Source organism: Odontomachus brunneus, unplaced genomic scaffold (genome assembly GCF_010583005.1).
Source record: "Odontomachus brunneus isolate Ranch 3 - 2012 unplaced genomic scaffold, Obru_v1 Obru_scaffold_005, whole genome shotgun sequence".
Classification (NCBI taxonomy): domain Eukaryota; kingdom Metazoa; phylum Arthropoda; class Insecta; order Hymenoptera; family Formicidae; genus Odontomachus; species Odontomachus brunneus.
In genome coordinates, this window is record NW_022639455.1 from 798,995 (window position 1) to 819,543 (window position 20,549).

The 20,549-nt window shown below is 42.1% G+C and overlaps 1 protein-coding gene across 1 annotated transcript in view; it reads right to left on the minus strand.

The window, feature by feature from the left end:
- The window catches only part of LOC116849938, a 246,731-nt gene that overhangs the window by 219,427 nt on the left and 6,755 nt on the right, over positions 1-20,549 (minus strand). The window contains exon 2 of the mRNA XM_032827629.1: positions 10,027-10,216. Coding sequence (XP_032683520.1) covers positions 10,027-10,033 — 7 coding nt within the window. The 5' untranslated portion in view covers positions 10,034-10,216. The remainder of the gene's footprint in view (positions 1-10,026; positions 10,217-20,549) is intronic.

Sequence of the window (20,549 nt, forward strand, 5' to 3'; positions counted from 1 at the left end):
ATCGTCCGGAGCTAATGAGCGGAGAGAATAAATGAACGATATCAATCATTCAAATTATGATGAAAGAATAAACAAAGAGAAAGAGAGGAAGGGAAGAAAAATCGTGACATAATTTTATCTCCACTTCCATCCTATTCTGTCTTGAATGTAGCAAAATTTTCACTGAGGGACATGTGCTTGATACTTGGTTGTAATTGCACAGTGAAATAATTATAGTTAGGAGAACTATCTTTATAGTAAGAGCGCTACTGCAGGTTGGTGATAATAATGTCATACACGGAGAAAATATTGTAGTAAAAATTACGTTAAAATTATATCTCTTTTTACAGTGTCATTTGCAAAGTTGGACTGTATTAAAATCGCAGAACATAAGTCACTTTAAGATAATTTAGATATTAAAACTACAGTATCTAATCTAATATTAGATGCTCTAATAATAGATGCTATAGAATAATATAAAAAAATATAAGTAAATTTGACGATCTGATACGTACGATGTAAGAACCACTCAAACAATTGCGATAATTTTGCGGTAAAAGGCCAAAAATGCGTAACATTTGTCAACAAATATATCATAATTTCGTGCGTAATCGTTTGTATGGCCGAAGATCACAAAGATTGTGCTGCAACTTTCACCGCGATATTTTCTCCGTGCACTACCATGACTGTTATTTTAGAGAGGTCAACCATTCTCTCCCCTGCTAGTCTGGGCCGTTGTTTGTATGCTAATTAAATTCAAAGCGCGAAGTCGTTCCCTTCGACAACTTCAAGCCACGGAATCACCGTGCGCGCAATGATATCGACGATCCGTGGCCTAACGTCGACCTGATTTTACGATCGCGAGCATCGTAGCGAGGAACACTCGGTCGCGTTTGTTAGCATCTTGATCGCGGAGGGAAGTTCGAAGTAGGGCGCGTTTCACGGAGGGCAAGGATCCGGAACGTACGCAAGAAGGTCACGAACCGATTCTAAAACACACCATCCCGCCGCAGCCGGCACGTACGGGACACGGGGGTGGACTAACCCCGTTTTCCGGGGTGGGGGGAGGAGGAGAGGGCGGTTGGTTGCAAAAAGGGGCAGATAGCGCTGTAACGATTTATCGATTATTTACGAAGCGATATTCAACCAGCACTCGCGGGCTACCGCGACGAACTTTATCGTGGCGGATTTCGAGTTACGCCCGGCTCTCGAAATCTCCGGCCATTTCGCGCGCGCGACGTTTGAATTTTCATGAGAATATCGATCTCCTCTTTCTCTTTCTCCCTCGCTCCCTCTTCCTCTCCCTCTCTTCCCCGCTCTTGCAGACGAAATGACAACGAAAGAACGACGAGCCGTGGGGCAGGGCGAGAAGGAGGACCGTAAAAATGCACTCGACGCGGTCCAGAGTATTGTGCCGCGCTTGCTGGTCTACTCGAGAGTAATTAAAAGCCGTCGCTCGCGTCGAAACTTTCAGATTTATCTTCCGCTTCGCCAAACATATTCCGTACGCGCAACATATTGCGAGATGAACGTCGCCCCATTATGAGCGAAAATGTGTTAGTAAATAACACACGTTCTATCGACCCATGAATATTTTTTACGTTCGCCTACTTGAAGCAGAATTCTTGAACAAGTAATTATCGAGAGCTCAGTGCTATTTCTGGTGAGAGAACATGTGTAATAAATGTAATGCGATATGCAATCAGAATAATGTAATAAGCAGAGAATAATAAGTGAGGATGGAATGATAACGCGTCGTTGTCTTATTAATTGCAGCGATCCTATGCGCGATCGTATTCTTCGGGATATATATATATATATATATATATATATATATATATATATATATATATATATATATCCCAAATATATATATGTATATAATACGATTAGCTGAAAGTTCTCGAGACCAAATTAGTCCCGAACTGGCGCGAGTATTACATCTGGCAGACGTGGATAACATAGTTAGCGATGGGACATGGGCGAGGGATTTTGCAGGATAAAACTAAAGGATTATCCTGCCCATTAACACCTGCTACGGCAGCAGCGGCTTCCTTCTCGCCGTCTCCTTCTGCCGAAACTCCCGTTTACTTGCAGGGAGCTTAGAGTCCTCTCGATTATTCCGAAACTTAAATGACGTATTCATTAAATTAAGCACAATCCGTTAGGAGTTTCGCGGCGCCAATTAATGAGATTTTTGAAATGTTAGTGCACGCTATTGGGCCGCGATTATAGAGTACCCGGCTGTGCACAACGAGACGACGCCGCAGCCTGCCGCGTAATAATAATCAGTGGCGCATAATTGCGCGGCAAAAACTTTATCGCGTAAACATACACATACACATACACACAGAGAACGCCAGACTGATCAGCGAAATCATTAAAATTCGTTAATTGCACTACACTCGCGCTTCTTATGTAGTTGTAATTGCGCTCTTGACGCGCGAAAAGAGTTCTCATTTCGGCAATTTTAATTGACACAACGTCGGGCGACGGCAAGTCGCGGTGGCTCTCAACATACCGTCGTTTCTGCCACTGAAAGAGGCATTTAAAGGCCGACAGAGGGAAGTTATGAGCCAGTAATACTCGAAAGTTGCGAGAACTCCTAGAACCCGGGAGTTGCCTACGGCGAAACGGAGTTATTGCATAACTTCGCCACCGACTCTTTGTTAATAAGGGGAGGCATTACACGGAACCATACCCGGAAGTAATATTGAGAATTCGACACAGTGTATCATTCACCGCGCAATGTCTTCGTTGTGCTAAATACAGTCGCATACGGAGAATCTCTCGACAAAGAGAGAATCGTCAACGACAATCCTTTTCAATATTCGATTAGAGATAAAAGGAACTATGAGATATTTTAATATATTATAATAATATAAAATAGAGAGAGATATTTTAATATTTTAATATATAAATATATAGCGCGCGAACTCACAAATCGACTTTCCAAGTTTCGAGCGCGCGAATGCGTTGTTCCGATTATGTGTGTGTAGTGTCATACGATTTGACGAATGCGAATCTTGGGCTGTAACGCGGGATATTAGGCCAACGGTAATATTATTATCTCTGGATATGAGAATTGATCATCCGCACATCCGTCTCTGTCAAAGAGTTCTTTCCAGTGTGTCGACGCCCGCTAACTCATTCCAAAGAACCGAAGATGACGTTACACATCCGTCTGTGCTCGCACTCGGAATCGATACGCGTATGACGTGTCAATCTTTCCCTCTCCCTCTCTCTCTCCCCCGCGATAACTTACTCGGACTGCAAATTTTTCTCGTTTCACAGCCGAGTCAAGTTCGTCCCGCCGTTATCTTCGTTCGCTTAGACACCCGCAGATCGTAATTACGGCGGGGTAAACAGTAACGTCGCGCGTACGCGTAAATAGGATCCCTCACGATGCACGAGCGAGCGCGAAGTACACAGGAGACACGATTTTCCAGCAAACCGTGTTAAAGTTGGAACCGCGAACGTTCGCAAAAACTGCGCGACTTGTGAATATGGAACGAAGCTGAGGAAAAAGAAATAACTTGCGAGTGCGGTTTTTCTCCGCGCGGCTGGCAAACTACATTGTAGAAATTGCATCTTAAATTCAAATAATTATAAAAGCAACGCGGAAGCACGTTGCATCGTGATGAGAGGGAAAAACAGAGAGGTGGGAGCAGAGAGAGAGAGAGAGAGAGAGAGAGAGAGAGAGAGAGAGAGAGTGCGTTTTCTTTATATAGCGACGCGGTTTGAAAATAACCACGGTTCTCATCGATACCTCGCCTTCGAAGTACGGCTCGTGTGACGAGATGCGATCGTAAAACAGGATGGCACGCAACTCCGCGGTTTATGTTCGGCGTCTTTTCCACGGAAAATTCGCGCGCGACTATACTCGCCCCGCGGCACATTCGAGAGTCGACGAGACAAATATTTGCGCAACGTTCGCATTTGCCTCTCTCTATCCCCCTCCCTTCTCCTCGCCCTCCTGCTTGCCTCCCTGCTCCCTCGACAAAATATTCGTCGTGAGAAGACGTAATTAAAACGATGTAAATTCACATGCATAAACGCGCCGCTTATATTACGCGACGGAAAACAACGGGGACAATTTATCGCCGCCGGGCGCGAGCAGCCATGACTGCCATATATTGTCGGGGATAATTCATTATCAAGTTCGTGATCTCTGGATACTCGTTTCTAGCCAATAATACACGCGCCCAACGCGACACAAAAGAGATAAACTTCGATGGGAGGCGCAAAGAAAATACGCGTGTTTCCAACTTCGTTGGATAAACGACTCTGTGTATCTTGTGAGACAAACAGTGATAAAGCACGTCGCGAAACTACCTGTTCACCGCAAAGTAGTAGCAGCGAATGCTTTGAAAATAATTCTCCCCGGCGAGAGTTTCGCCAAAACCTTCGCGTGCACGAGTTTTCCGCACTCACTTGAGAAGCGTACGAGGTGCTCGAGGAGCGATTAGCACGTTGCACGCCGTCGTCGCGGTGGCCGATGCTCTGACACCACCGTGTCTCGTTAAGTAATATTGTAAAATATAATTAATTGCATATCTTCAAAATTGGCTAACTCATATAATAGTTTCTATCATATGAAATAATTGGCTCTACGGTTAATAAAGAGCTGCTGAAACAAGGTAAAAGGTACATGTATCTCGAGTTACGCATTCTTCCCTTCTTCATTATTTCGCCGACTAAATTACCTCTATTGATCGTATCTCTACACTGAGAAGAGAATATTTGAAAAATTAAAAAATATCTATTCGCTGCGTGCCGATAATTAAATTTACTCGTATCAAAATTCTTTCGTTTAAACAGAATAAATAATTGCTTTCGTGAGAAGCAACGCGTGGCTTCAGGAAAACATATATTTTTTCATTAGAAAGAAATTCTTCTCTACGTAAAAATATGCGTATTAATGCAAGTGAATATATTACTATATAAAATGAATATTTCTGAATATATTTATATTGCATGCTACATAATAACATTTCTTAATATTTATCATGTAACGTAATTAGTAAATATTTCCTATTTTCCAGGTACTTCTCTCAGTGCAGTGATCTTTGGTAATATCGTGTCCTCAGTAATTAAAGTATCGTTTTCGGACTTTTGTACAATTAATGGCGAATCATAGCGCGGCGTTCAACGTGTTAAGCGACCAGGCTCGATTAATCTTGAATCAAGCTCGTTGCTCGTGGGCGCTTCAATTGGCGCTTACGACAGCGCCGATCGCGAAATCTCTCACGAATGAAGCTCGCGCCGAGAAACGATTGTGCGACGGATCGGCACTCATGAACGAAAGCGGATTTTGGGCGTGTTTTACGACGATACACCTGTGCGTGGGACACGTTACGCACGTTACATTGCGCGCGATCAGAATCTACCGAAAAGAATCCGCGCGACGTTAATTTGGCTTTACGGGCGCATTCCTATCGCGACAGCGAGAGCAGACGAGGCGATTTATGAGCGATACGCGCGCGAGCCGTAGCGAGTCCCGCTATCGCCGGGATAATTCACTATCGGATTTGCGATCGCGCAATATGCCGTCTGTGTCGCGGACGCGCATACACTTACGCACACAAATAACCGCGTCGCATAAGGGTGACAGTTAATCGTGGGATCAGTCGCATTTGCACTTCGCATCGGCGGCTCAGCCTGCGCCCGGTTGAGATAGCTGAAAGCTAATCGCGATACATGGCGATGCAATTTCGTAGGAATCTAATCGACTCGACTGCCAAACTGCCTTGCTTTCGATTCGAAGGGTAATTAGTTTCCGATATGTTTTGTACTCGTTCGCTCGCGTTTATTTTCAAAGTACCACGTTCGCTTTATCATTCGCGAAAAATTCGCGAAATTCCCGCTTTTGTAATCGAGTAGAAATTTTAGGTTTGTATGAACCTTAAAACCACAGGTAAAATTTGTTTTATCAAATTGACTTTTCAAACTGTTCTCAAAAATATGCGTTTTATTTTTTCATTATAACTTCTCTCAACTTCGTTGAAAAACGTTTATAGATTTATATTACTCGATGCTTTCTATACCGATTAAAAAAATATCAAAGTTTGCATTTTTAGTATTTTTAGGGACGTTACGAGAAAATAAAAACACGATGTATGTGCGTGTGTGTGTGTGAAATTTATCCATGTTTAGGATTTACGTAACTTTTTGATGTTTAAAGTTCTTGGGTTAATTATACAAATTTCAAGTTTTAAGGATTAATGAGAAGAATCTCGAAATTGTACTTGGCGCAAGTTGTTGCACACGGAGAGAATATTGCAGTTCTTGCTTTATATAAATTCTTTCCAGTTCTACTAGGTTTCTAGTAATAGAGGAATACATTGTAAAATCAGTAAAAGATCAGTAAAAGACTTACTATGCTAAAGAAATAGTAAATTTCAAAACTTTAAACGTAGTACATTTCAGAAACAGCAAATATTTTAATAGCACATAAAAAACAAAAGGATAGTCTACTGAATGTCAATCTATTCCTCGTTTATAAAATTCTATATGATAATTTCTACTATAAAAGTATTTACTATAAAAATTCTCTCCTTGCACGTCAATGATAGATATGGTTATTTGTCGTTTTCTCCATATTAAGTTTTAAAAAAGCTTTTTTCAGAATTATTCGATTTTCGACTATCTCCAAATATTCAATCTACATTTATTCCTAAATCCAGCCATTAATTAGTAACCATAATATGTTCATTCGCAAATACAGTGTGCGAGGTAAGCAAATAAATACTGAATACAGATAGAATATAAAAGTAATCGAACTTTTAAATATTTTAATGCTTCCTTAAGAAAAGTTCGCCATCGTATGTACATCGAGAAAGCGACATTATTGTTTAAGTGTCTCAAAGATTCAGCAGGCAGATTTTGTAAGGAGCCACCGACTCGTCAGCTAATTCCAAACTGGTCCCGAATTTTGCGAATACGCCACGTGGGGCCGATGAGAACGCGGAGGATCTTAATTATAACGGGCAGGGGCAAGATTCGATTAATACGCTTCCGGGACGCGACTGCGATCGTGCCAATTACTTCATATTCGATTATTCCGACGACACGTCGCATGTACGTGATTGCGCGAACGCATGTCCGCCGCTGTTGTTTGCCGACACCAGCCGTGCAACGAGAGAAAAGGTTTTGCTAATTTAACAAGACGCCAACATCCGCGACAAATGGCTCGTTGACATGGGATAGCAAATGACCCTGTGGAGTGGGTACAAATGATTTGTTGCTTTCAATTTGCTGTTCTAATGCTTCTGTAATGGAGACATGACTAACTTAGTTTGAGTAGAGCAAGTTGACCGTTCGATCTATTTCCCTAACGATTATCAAGCAGTAAGTTTTTGTTCCGATACCCGAGGGATTTCTCTCAGTGTGTCCCTAGCCAAAATTTTACCGCTACATTAATCGCGCGAACACACCACTGAGTTTGAAGAATTCAGTGAAGAATCTCGAAATGTAACAGAGGTTACTGTCCTACGTGGAGGAAATTTAATTGTTGGAAACAGCAAAACAGTCGAATTCGCATACATGCGACCGTAACTCTAACATTTCCCGCTCGACGAAGGCGTGCGCAAACAATCTAATTTCACGTGGCATGTCCGAGGTAAAATTATTCATTTTCTCAGCACGCTAGAGCGAATGATATCCGTGAACGCGTGTGACGCGCTCACCTCGACCTATCACGTAGACATGTTTTATTACAGGTAAAATTCCCGATCCGCTCGCCTGTTGACTCTTCCGCCCACGGGGCATACAACACAGCCGTCGGCTGCTAATTAGCGTCGCGTTAGCAAATTGCTCTCGCGAACTGACGTTTTAATAAAGCCTACCGCGCCGCTTGGACGGCTCACGGTTTATGAATAATGAATGACAAGTCGTAGCTCGCTTCTTAATTAGCGAGCCCTGGCGGACGATCTCTACAAATTGCCGGATAATATCGCAGACGGCGACCGGCCAGATTTTTAATCTGTTTGAAAATCAAGCAAGGGTGATCGCGCGTCATAACGCGAAAAACGTCGAGCGCGAGGTTAAAGATCGACGCATCAGCGGCGATTTTCAACGGCGTCGTGTCGGCGTGATGTTGATTTTAATTCCGCAACGTGTGCGTGTGTGTGTGTGTGTGTGTGTGTGCATGCGCACACGTCGTCGGCTAATTGGGTTATGTAAAACAGCTGTTACTCTATGGCCGCGTAATGCCCGCCGCCAGGCAAAGGCTTGGCCGCGCTTTTCGCAAGGAGGCGACGCGAAATTCCGGAAATTTTCATGAACTCGCTTTGATATATACTTCCTGCGCGAGTTGCCGGGACTTTGATACATACTTCCGAGCGCGGGAAACGCCTAAGCCACCGCAGGACAAGTGCGAGCTAAGCCTTTGAATCAGAGACTGGTCTCGAGGTGCAACGCGTTTCGGTTGGTCCACCATGTTCTGCCAACTCCCGTTCATATTCAAACCACAATAATCTTACGAGAGCTTTGTTTCAATATAATATTTGTTGTGTGTAATAGTTCAATTTAATAGTTCATGTATTTTAACAAGACAAATATAAGCGATAAACGTTTCAAGAAAATTGAATATTTTTTTGTCATATAAAACACCAAAGTAATATGTAAAAAATCTATTTAATGCTTTTTTCTACGTGGATAATTCCTGTGGTCATAGGAGCCAGCGTTCAGGATCTCTTGGAAATACCTTTACCGTATAGCCTCCCGTTAATAAATTATTACAGAATGGTGCACGGCATATTTAACCATTTTTCTGATAAATTCCGGTAGTGTACTCTTTTAAAGTGAATCAGTAAAAATGTTTCTAATTGAATCAGTAAAAGGATTATTTCACTGATGAGTACTCATTTATTTCTGTGAAAACGTCCCAATTTTACAATACTGATACTTGTAGTAACAAATTTCACAGCATGACAACGTCATGCGTATACATGAGCACGTCAGAGCAAGGCTAGGTTGAGTAGTGAGATAAGGAATATTTCACCTTCTCTCTCTGGCACGACTTTGACAGAAGCATTCTTATGGCCAGTCTCTGATTCAAGGATCTGTACGGTATAAACCGTGAACAGGTGACGCTTCTCCCGCATTTGGATTGATATTTCGGTAGCACGCTCCAAACATAATTCCGATAATTAAGTGATGCGCGCGAATGTCCGCTTCGTAATCGATACTACCCTTTCATTACTGTGCGTCGTCGCGCGGAATTTTGTCCCGTCATAACGGATACACTGCAACCGTTTGGCACGACGACGACGAGTCGAGAGAAACGGAGAAAATTTCAGGCAAAATCGTCCGATACACACGATAAGCTTTACACGATTAAAATCTCGCGTACGTTCTCGATCTGCTGCCCCTTTCCGACGCGGACGCACAGAGTCAACAAACACGCGACAGAGAGGCGTGTGACGGATTTTTCGAGTCGCGACGCGACACCGCGCGCGGACAAAGATTTTTATCATCGCGCGTGTTATTAAATCGCGCACCGCGAAATTTATTTGCACGAAAAATGGATCGTCACGCGATGTAATTCATCAAATGGAACGTCCATAAAACAAGCAAGCGGGCTGCGTTCGCATCGACGGCGCGCGATCATTCCGCGACGCGCGTCCGTTTCGCGCTCACGCATGACTCCTGGGAGCTACGCGGTTACATCGACAAAGTGCTCGAGTGTGCTTTTGATTGCTTGTCTCGCTGCTCAACTGCGTGCACCATCTGTTACCGGACAACAGCGACAAAAACAAAATGTCGGCCTCGGAGGCCTACTAAATCGTTCCCGGTCAAAAATGTCATTTTTCACGGACGGAATCCACCGACCGTCCGTTCGAATGTCCGGGACCGTCGTGAAATTCGGCGAACAGTTCGACAAATGTCAAGACAGACGGGACGATTTCGCGACGCTTGTTGCTGGCTTGGGGCCACGACGGGCGATTGCGAACTGTCGGAGATCACCTGAATTACGTCTCATGAATAACAAACGACAAATTGGCCCGACAAATTGGGCCCGGCGAATTGGGAAAATGGACTCACCCTTCATGCCGAGTGATCGCACTTTCCCTCGATGCCCGTTCTAGTCCGACGCAGCTTCGTTACACGAGCACCGCTGTCGATGTATCCGTTGGGTGATTTTGGGTGGCTGCCGGTAGTTTTATTTGGGACATGAAAGGCAGACAAGCGGACGCGGCGCGAACCAACGAGCTTCACGCACATACGGCACTTCCTGCAAACGACAACGTGGATCATAAAGAGGACGAACGCGCCGAGGAGAACTCGTTCGCACACGTCGCCGCGGTACAGCGCCGCCTCGCGTCACGATGCTGCTCGAATCACGAGTAAATGAAGCGACAAAGTCGATGAGGAATTTCACGAGGTTATCTAGAGTTGTGCTCTGGGTCGTCATATTATCTATCTATCCTTCTGATTATCACCGAATCTCTCTCTCTCTCTCTCTCTCTCTCTCTCTCTCTCTCTCTCTCTGGTATCTGACGGACTGTCGGATAAGTCTGACAATTTTATCACAGCTTGCGAGTGACTCGACGGTAACGGCAAGTGTAAGAGGCTCGACACGTCGCGACAAGCATTAGCTGCATTCAGCGAAAGCTGCTTTGCAACTGTTGTAAAATTCGTGAATCTGATTAGAGTATGCTCTTTTGCTTGAATCCAAGAGCATGCTCTTAATTTTGGTTGAATCCAAGAGCATGTACCAATCAGATTCACGAATTTTATAACAGTTGCAAAACAGTTTTCTCTGCTGAACGCAGCCATTGGTTGCATCTACGAAAAAGCGAGGAGACTACTTACTAATAACGTCCTTACGATATGTCCCGACGATCGCACATTGTTTTTTCGACATCTTCGACACTTGCTTCCGCGCAGAAGACTCACTTCCGACGGGCAAAAGACGCACAGACCGATGTCGGTCGATAAACTGCTTGACGTAAAATCGACGATGCACGCGCAACTTCTCACGTAACGCGCGCGCCAAGACATAAAACGGTGGCGCGCTTCTACGCTCCAACGACGCCCTCTATACCGCGAGAGGGTCGCATCATTCGATAGATCGATATATCCATGTTCGATAGATCGATCAGCTATATTACTAGCTACGCGTTATTCATCACTGTAAATTAATGCAGAGAAAAATTCTCTCTCGTTTCTTAAATTAATAATAAAAAATAGCGACGTGTTGTCGTTGCGACAAGTATCCCAAGTATAGTCGGAGACTAAAATTTATCCATCCGTAATTTTTGGAGTAAGTTTGTAAACTCCCCATTTTGTCCAATGAGAGAATTCGTTTTCCAAAGGGAGAATACTTTCGTTGGACAACAAGAATGAATCCACAAATTCACTTAAAAAATTACGGACAATACTTTAGTCTCCGACTGTACGTTACTAGAAATCATTAAAACAGTTATATTGTTATAAGAATTATTTTATCATAAGAGTTTATTATAAAAGTTAATTGGTTATTAAAGTTCATTAGAATTTACTCCAAGTTCAAGTTAAACGTTAACTCTTGCGATTTCGAGTGGCACAATTTCAGTTTGAATGAATTTTCTAGTGAAATCTTACTCCAAGGAATTTATAGGGAGTGTAATTCTATTTCGCAGGATTTTGGCTGTTCTCGAAAATTCCCGCGTTCCTCAGGCATGTATCGTTCTCATCATTTTGATATCGAGGGGCTGCGCGCGCGTTACTGGAATTATAAACTCCCGAGGTGTCAGCTCGAGATCGCATTGATATACGTAAGGTGAAATTGCGAGAGCGCGGTCTCGCGTGATGTGTGCGTATCGTATCGCAGCGTGGAAATCGGGGTTAGAGCGAAGTACGATAAGCACTGCTCCAGAAATAGCGTACTTTGTGACGTTTGACCCGCGGTCGGTGCGCGGACGTATATACCTACCCGCGTATATAATACAATGAAATACATGTAGGAAACCACAGAGCTTCATTACTGTTCGCGTATACACACGAAAAAGCGGAAATTACAACCGAATCGAAAAGATCACCCCGTAGAGCTTTCAGCTCTGTGTGCAGTCACTTTAACGGAGCAATCAATGTTTCACGAGGTTTACTTGACAAACTGTGTTGTCGGTGCAGCCAGCAATCAAAGATCAAAGGTCGGCATTATTATTTCGATAATATATTCAGCCTCTTGCAAAGACTGTTTATGTAAAAAATGAACAGACCAATCGCTAAAAGTTATTTTCAACAATACACTGAGAGAAAAACACTTAAATATTTATTTATAGGATATAAAGTTGTTTCTGCGAAATAAAATTTGTCTCTCTCTGTGTGTGTGTGTGTGTGTGTGTGTGTATAAATAAACTTTATATAAATAAATACTTAAGTGTCTTTTTCTCTCTTTTTTCTCTCAGTGCATCTAAATTCATGTTGAAAAACAACGTGGCACAAATTTATCTACGTGTTTCTCAGACAATTTTAAGAACAAAAGTTTATATAAACGTGTCTGAAACGGCAGTTTTTGAAATAGAGGGCTTTGAAAATTGCAATTTTTTTGTAATAATATAATATATAAATAATAATAATAATAAATTGTCTTAAAAACATTGAATTTTTAAAATCTGGTATTCAAACAGAATTTTGTTTCTTTTCACAAAGATAGGGTTAAAACTACCTCACGCTTTTTTTATTATCCTTATTTCTAGTTTTTGTTCAAAAACTTTTTTGGCATTTTCAGAAGGATTTATTTAAGCACAGACATGTGTCAAATTTTATTTAATTATTGTCATTAATTTTCAAGTTATTATCGTTATAAAAAAAAATTGCAATTTTCAAATCCCTCTATCTAAAAAACTATCCCGTTTCGGATATATGTTTATATGAACTTTTGTTCTTAGAATTGTCTGAGGAATACATAGATAAATTTGTACAATGTTATTTTTCAACACCCTGTATATCTTAATCGGAATTCGAAAATAAAAACAGATGTTTATTTTTCCCCCTTTTATTTTTTATTTACTCTACGCAATCGAAATTAAAAGAAAACTGCTTGATCGTTTGATGGGCAGTATTACTGTTATTACGTAGATACCAAAATCCCGAATCTGTTTCCCGCAATTCTAGAGCTGTTACGGGCGACGAAAGGCAGCCTAGGATTCGATTCCATCTAATCACGAGCTCCAGTCAGAGGGTTTATTCGATTTTCCCGACGCCCAATGGCCGCGGGGCTCGTAAAAATTTTACTCTTTTGTCCAGAGAGAGAAAAATCATCCCCGCGGGAGTCGGCAGCGTCTGCGGCTGATAAGTAGGCAGAAGAGAGAAACCCCATCGAGATTCTCCCTTTGTTTTCCTTTTTCGACGGTGCTTCGCGAAATTTACGAGGATTACGTCGAGTCATTTTCGAGTTTCCCGCCGGGACGTAAAGCCGTCTCGTAAATTAGGCTACTGTCCTCGAATTCCTTCGGCCTTCCTTCCGGCTTCCGAAAGGTAAACGGAGATGAGGCCTAATACCGTCCGAGTAACTTTATTTAGCGCGGCTCTCCACGAACACGCGAGAAAGTAAAGACCTCTGAGGAGAAGATCCTCAGGAGAAAATCAGTAGCAATTCGCGATTTCGATTCGATCTCTCCAGAGTTGGCTATACTCCCGTCGAAATATCAGTTCTACATTATTGTCTTGAAGATAGAGCTATGCAAGCTATTCGAATCCCCTTGCACGAAATAAGCATCTCAGTTCGTGTAACTGAGTGGGAACCAGAGGAAAAATTCGCTGACGAAAAATAATATCTCTGTTACTGTCACCGAAAACATTCGTCTGAACATTCAGCTGCGTTAAAACTAGGTTGAGGTAACTGAGAGCAATTGCCGGAGTAGAAACCTCCTACAGGAATTTTTGTTCCTACAACCGAGTTTTTTATCTGGTTTCCAGAAAATTCAGTTACACTCACGAAGTTGTCCTTCCCGTGTGTACTGTTCGAATCTGAGCCATACGAAATTTCGCGGAAATTTTAATACAGTTCTCGTGTATTTTAGACACAATTTTAGAAAGGAATATTTTTCGCTTATAAGTTAACAAGTGGACATATAATGAGCACGAATGAGCGAGCCATATATTTGAACCTACCTATTTATTACGCGTCATGTTATCTATAATTGCTACATTGTCGACTTAATTTAAGAATAAAAATCAAATACTGGTGGAATATTGGAATAGTCGAAGATTGAATAATTCTGAAATGAGCTTGTTTAAGACTCAACATGGCGAGAACGGCAATAAGTAATCGTTTGTATCATTGAAGCGCACAAAATAAATTTTTACAGTAAACTTTATAGCAAATTTGCATGCAAAAATTACTATAAAGTTTTGTAACCGAGGATTGACATTCTACAATAATTAACTATCTCACACGCACTAGTTACATTTCAGGAACTGAAATGTGCTGTTAAGAAATATGCTGTTTCTAACAAGAGACGAATACTACTGACAATTTATTCCTGCTCTACAAAAAACATATAATAAAATTGAAAGGAATTTATATAAGAAAAAACTATAATTTTCTATAAATAAATTCTCTGTTTATATGTTTGAAAATTATTCGTGCTGACATTCAGCGACTAGCTCCTACTACTAATTATATTATCGATTAAAAGTTCAGTCTCGACTATTCGAATGGAAGGGTCCAATGATTCCCGGGTCTGTTTAAGACCCGTTCTACATCACCGCTAACGTCTATATCATTGCGACAATGTCGTCGTAAATCTGGCGAACGTTCGTTTGCGCGGATGTGTATATGTTTATCGCGCGTCGCATATGTTACCGATGACCCAAAGCGCATCGCATACAGATCCGACAGGCGGCTCTCGCCGGACTATTTGCCACGCATGCAGCGCACGTAACGGGCCACATACGTAAAGCGAAACGCGCGAACTTTTCCCGAATTTACGCTGCCAACGTCGGCAGGTTCTACATCGTCGTCGTCGTCGTCGTTGTCGTCGGGGGAACGGCTTGTTACAAGAATCGCAGAGATGGGAAGTTCGGTCGTCGCGCAGCGGCCGAACAGCGCGTTCCTGCTGTCGCGGCGTATTTACGCGCGTGCCGAAGAAATTTTGTCGCGCTGGTGTATACTCGCCGGCGAAAACTGCGAGCGTAAGCCGGATTCCGAAGTGGAGCTGCGAAAAAACCGAGAGATAGGAGGCGAGCGATAAGCAATATTCGACTACGGTGTGTCGTGCAAGTGCGACCCGATAACAGGAAGAGCGAGCCTTTCCTCGACGTGAGAAAACACCAAGTACGAGCGAAGCGGGGAAAAAAGAAGACGTCGAGCGTTGGAGGTGCGGGGAAGGGGGTAATCAATCCTTAATCAGTTAATTTCGAGATAGCAACTTAAAAAAATCGGGACTTTGTCATTGGTACATCAGGCTGCAAAATACCTTGTAATATTAACGCGTGTACACGCTCTTTTTTGGTTCATAGCGTCCTGTTTGTTGCTTGAATGCAAACCATTAATCTAAAACTAGACTGACAAATTTCTTGAAGTAAAATAAAAGATCAATCGTCAATGGAGCATAAAAGTATTGTAATAAAAAACCAACATGAAATGTACTTTTTCTCTCATCATACAAATAATACGTAATGATAAAATTTCATATAATTTATATTATGTAATGAAAAATAAATCGAGACAAATGTCATCCCGCCTAAGATTCTTTCGAGATGTTTATATAGAGAGCCGAAATTCGGGGTGTAATCCCGCAAAATATGGGACGGTTGGTTACCCTAGTCGGGAGAAACATACATACGTGTATAAGAGATCGCGGGGAAAGGTGGAAGACGCGTTTGTGAATCTCGGCACGGACTGGCGTTATCGCGCAATGGACAAGACGCTCCGATGGAGAGCCGGTCAAGACGCGGAAAAGTCCATCGACGGAACGAGAGTTCGCGAGGAACGGCCTGGCAAATTTATGGAACATGGCGGCCTCTCGCTCCCGAAGTTGGAGATTTATCGGACTGATAGTTACAAGAGCGAAACGACGACGACGACGACGTCGACGACGCTGTGGTGCGCGCTCGAAAACTTCTGCCCCGTAAAAATATTTTCACCCGTGAGACCCAGCGGAGCCGAAGCGAAACGAATCCCGGACGAAAATGTGTGTGTGTGAGAGAGAGAGAGAGGGGGGAGGGAGAAAGGGGAAAAGGGAAAAAGAAGAGAAAAAAGAATGAGCAAGACAGAGACGTCGACGCTGCGGTCAAGACATCGAAAAGTCGACGGACGGGAGAGTTTACCGAGGCGAGATTTATGGATTATCGCTCGAGCGTTCGTGATTTATCGAACGCGGGCCTGGTGCGCGCGCGAAGTTGTCGAGTAGTGGTTTCCGTCAAACGACAAGACTGCACGCGCTCGACGAAAACACGTCTCGATGTGTCGGGATGGGGAAAAAACGAGGAAGGAAAATCGCGGCACCTCATCCGTGACGTAAGCACAATCTCGACGCGGTGCTTCGTCCACGATAGACAAACGAAATAGGGTGCTTCAATATGCCTAGCGAGCCGTGATGCCGCGCGCCAGCGCGAAACACAGGTCTCCCGGTCGAGCCTCCGTGAATCAGGCAAGTCGAAAGGATTTATGCGCACGCGGTGGCAAAGGAGTTACGTAGTAAAAACGTCAAAGTTTAAGATTTAGCGGACACAGACGAAAAGAAACGTCCGGCGAGGACTCCATCTCTCGCGTAGCGCGTCCTATATGTACTGTGGAGGTACGATATTTTTAGATAGCCTGTGTCGGGCAAAAAGGGAGAGACGAAAAATCGGAACAAGTTCCTCTAGTCACAGATAGGATAAAACGTGATGATTCCTGTTTGGCCTGCATCCTGGCCGCCATTTTAAGGGATGACGGGATTGAGAGAAAGAGAGAGAGAAGCTTTAACAAGTAAATCTAAAATAAATAAACCAAAAGTTACACTCCGATTTCTTTCTAATTTGACACAAATGTAGAAGTACAAAAAATATTTAGGTCATATTTTTTTCATTTTGGCTCACTTTGAGTTTCACGGGCAGTTTATAGCTTTTCGATGTTCTCATTCTTATCATCAACAAAAATGCATAAGAAATAAAGTTGAATACAAGATATAGGCGTTTTTGGTTTGCTGATTATAAATATGAAGTCAAATATGTAAAATTATTTGTATAAATAATAAAATGTCTAAACAAAACATGTAAAAAGTAAAAAATTGAAGAAAAATTATTTATACAAATAATTTCTCGATTATTTATACAAATAATTTGACCGAGATTTGAATCATTTTTGACTAATTTAGCACAGATTTGAAATATTTCGGTTGGAATCTCGGCTAAAGAAATTTAAAATGGTTCGTGTCTCAGCTATACCGACTTTGTTAAAATTATTTAACTATATCTTATATTCAATTTTATTTCTTATGCACTTTAGTATTTGTTGATGATAGAAGTGAGAACATTAAAAGGCTATAAATTGCCCGTAAAATTCAAAGTGGGTCAAAATGAAGAAATATGACCTAAATATTTTTCGTTGGTACCAAATTAGAAAGAAATCGGAGCGTATCTTTTGGGTAGATTTACTTGTAAGTTTGAAGTAAAACATACCGCAGCTTCTCTTTCACTCACTCGCTCACTTCCTCCTTACAAATGGCGGATGGTGTCCTAACAGTCCCGCATTTTTAGGGCTAACGTGAGTGGGAGTGAAAAAGAAATTCTAGTAAGAATGAGAGAGAAGCTCTAAGACTGAAGTGACTGAAAAGAAGCACGCTGCAGCTTCTCTTTCACTTACTCGCTCTCTAGAAATGGCGGATGATGTCTTAACTGTGATTTGAGGAAATCGGGGCAAACGCGTTTATCACGTGACCGTGGTTCTTGTTGCAACGCGACTTTAAGAGAAAAATGAATAAATGAAAATTCCAACGACAACTCCTTCTTTTGGGAGATTTGCAGATGAAAGATTGCGTGAAAATTTGCGCGGCGAATCTACGCGGCGCATCCTCGCGATTTATCCCGATAGAAATAAAAGAGGATCGACGGCGCTGATCCTCGGGGATACGCGCAACGATGCTTTTGGCATTCTTTGTTTTACTTTCGCAGATGTTTAAGCGGAGGAAACTCGACGAATATTTTCAGACAAGCACAGAGATTTGTAACTATATTACTCTCGTCGAAGATATTCTTCGCGCGGTGAAGTTCCTTTGCGCAGATGAAAAAAGATAAAACTCAACAAACGGGAGTTTTCCATTCCGCTTTACAACAAGAAGCTCCGAGGAGAGCTCGACGTTTATCTGATCGCAGGTGAAAGAATTAGTGTCGTCGATCCAGGTGCAATTATTTTCTCCTCGGGAATGGTACAATGGCTTTTCTCTTTTCAGTCGCCGTCGCGCTGACTAAGATAACAAGATAAAAGGGGAGACAATGAATGAAGAAAATGAGAAAGCTGGACGCGAACGTGTTAATTATAACGGCGGGCACTCGCGACAAATTTGGACGACGATCTTTCCATCTTGCTAGAAAAATCGTCTGGAAATTTATTTCTTTATTAAATTGAAGAAAGAATGAACTTTATTGCTTTCAAGCAGAAGAGCCAACGTTGCTGATTATTAATGGAATACTGCGTTCTTCCTTGGAAAATACCTGGATATCTCTGAAATGTTATAATAAAATACGTGGACATAATTCGGTGTTTTTAATTAGTTTGGTTTACTCAAGTCTTACACTGACTACAAATAAATTAAAAAAGAAATTGTCGATTTTTCGTGATTTTTTTCTCTGCACAAGAGACTCGCGAGTCGTAGCGACTTCAAGAAGACGACGACATAGAAACGTATCAAATGCGAAAAGATTCCTGGAAACGACGGAGAAGAAATCTTACGACGAAAGTGCCAAAGTTCGAGACTTATCGAACCAGCAGTAAAAGGATCAACGTGGCTGATCCCAGAAAAGTATTTCACGGCATACAATAACTCCTCCTCTCTTCTTTTCTTGCTCCCATGAATATTTTTAGATAACAGTACAAGGTGGAAGTAAAGGAAGAAGAAGAAGAAGAGAAAAAGGAAAAGAGAAGCAACAAAAGCAACAAAAGTACAGGACAAGTAATAAAAGTGAATAAAAAGTAAGCCGACGGTAAAACGAATGGGCAAACATATGACACGATTTTGATACATAACGTACTACCGGGGTTCCTTCGCGAAAATAGATAACGTGCAAAGAAATAATGTTAAGAGTACACACGAGTGTTTACTGAAACAACATCCTTATTTTGCAAACTTGTGATTATCAATGAACATGTATATTTATTTCTGCAAGAATATACGTAATAACGTAAAACGTTTACGAGATAATAAGATAAGAATAGCGAAAAGAAATTTATGTTTCACAGCCTTTCTGCAAAATAATTTCGTTTCGAGGAAGTCTATTTTTCAAATCATTCCCAACCCATGTTTCCCCCTCGACCGATCTTTTTGGCTACGATGTTCATCAGACTCGATGCACGCCGTCGTGGAGAGTAAGATATATGTACAGGGCGTCCCAGATCAACCTTCGAAGCACTCGTGAAGGCATAGTACGGATTGAATAATAATTAAAAAAGATTGGCGGATGGTCGCTCGCGATAATATATTAACGTCATCTAATTAATAACTAAAAATCTACAAAGTTATTAGAAAAATGATAGGACTCTTTGTTCTATTGGAATCTTTTCGCATTTGATACGTTTCTATGTCGTCGTCTTCTTGAAGTCGCTACGACTCGCGAGTCTCTTGTGCAGAGAAAAAAATCACGAAAAATCGACGATTTCTTTTTTAATTTAATTGTAGTCAATGTAAGACTTGAGTAAACCAATAGTTTGATTTAATGTGCAAGCACACGATAACAGACGTCACCACTATAGACGTCATCTATCATATCTCGTGTGATCATTCACAAATATTTTTTAATTAATATCTTGTTAATTATTGTAAATATCACAAAACAGTTTAGGACTTGAGAGCTTCGAAGGTTGTTTTGAGATACCCTGTATGTATATATATATATAAAAGTGAATTTTTTAACATCGAATTTATCGGCCAGCACCGTCGGTCGCTATATTCTTCGATAACAATGACGGCAGAAGCGCGCAACGGGAGAGCGGAAGGAATGAACGAGCGTGATAGGGAAAGGTTTGATGGAAGAGAACTGGAAAATGCATGCGGAAGAATGGTGAAGCAACAACGACGAGAGGAGAATCCATTCGGAAGAGGAGGGCGGGGGAGAGGAAGAGAGAAAGAGAGAAAGAGGGAAAGAGTGAGAGAGAGAGAGAGAGTAAAAGGATCGACGCGACGTGGGATCGCAGATTGCGGGAATTTCCGGTTGCCTTGCATCCGTGATACTTATCGTGCGGGTGAATCGGCGATACACGGTAGCGCGAACGTTCGCAAAACGTCGCACAAATTCTCGAGATTTTCCGTCGAGCAATCGTGCTCGCTGAAAGGTCGCGCGGCATTTCCCCGCCCGCGGATTTATGAGTGCAACTGACGCATTATCATAGACGAATCACGAGCTCTCTTTCTGCATTTGGCAGCGCGCTCCGTTAAAAA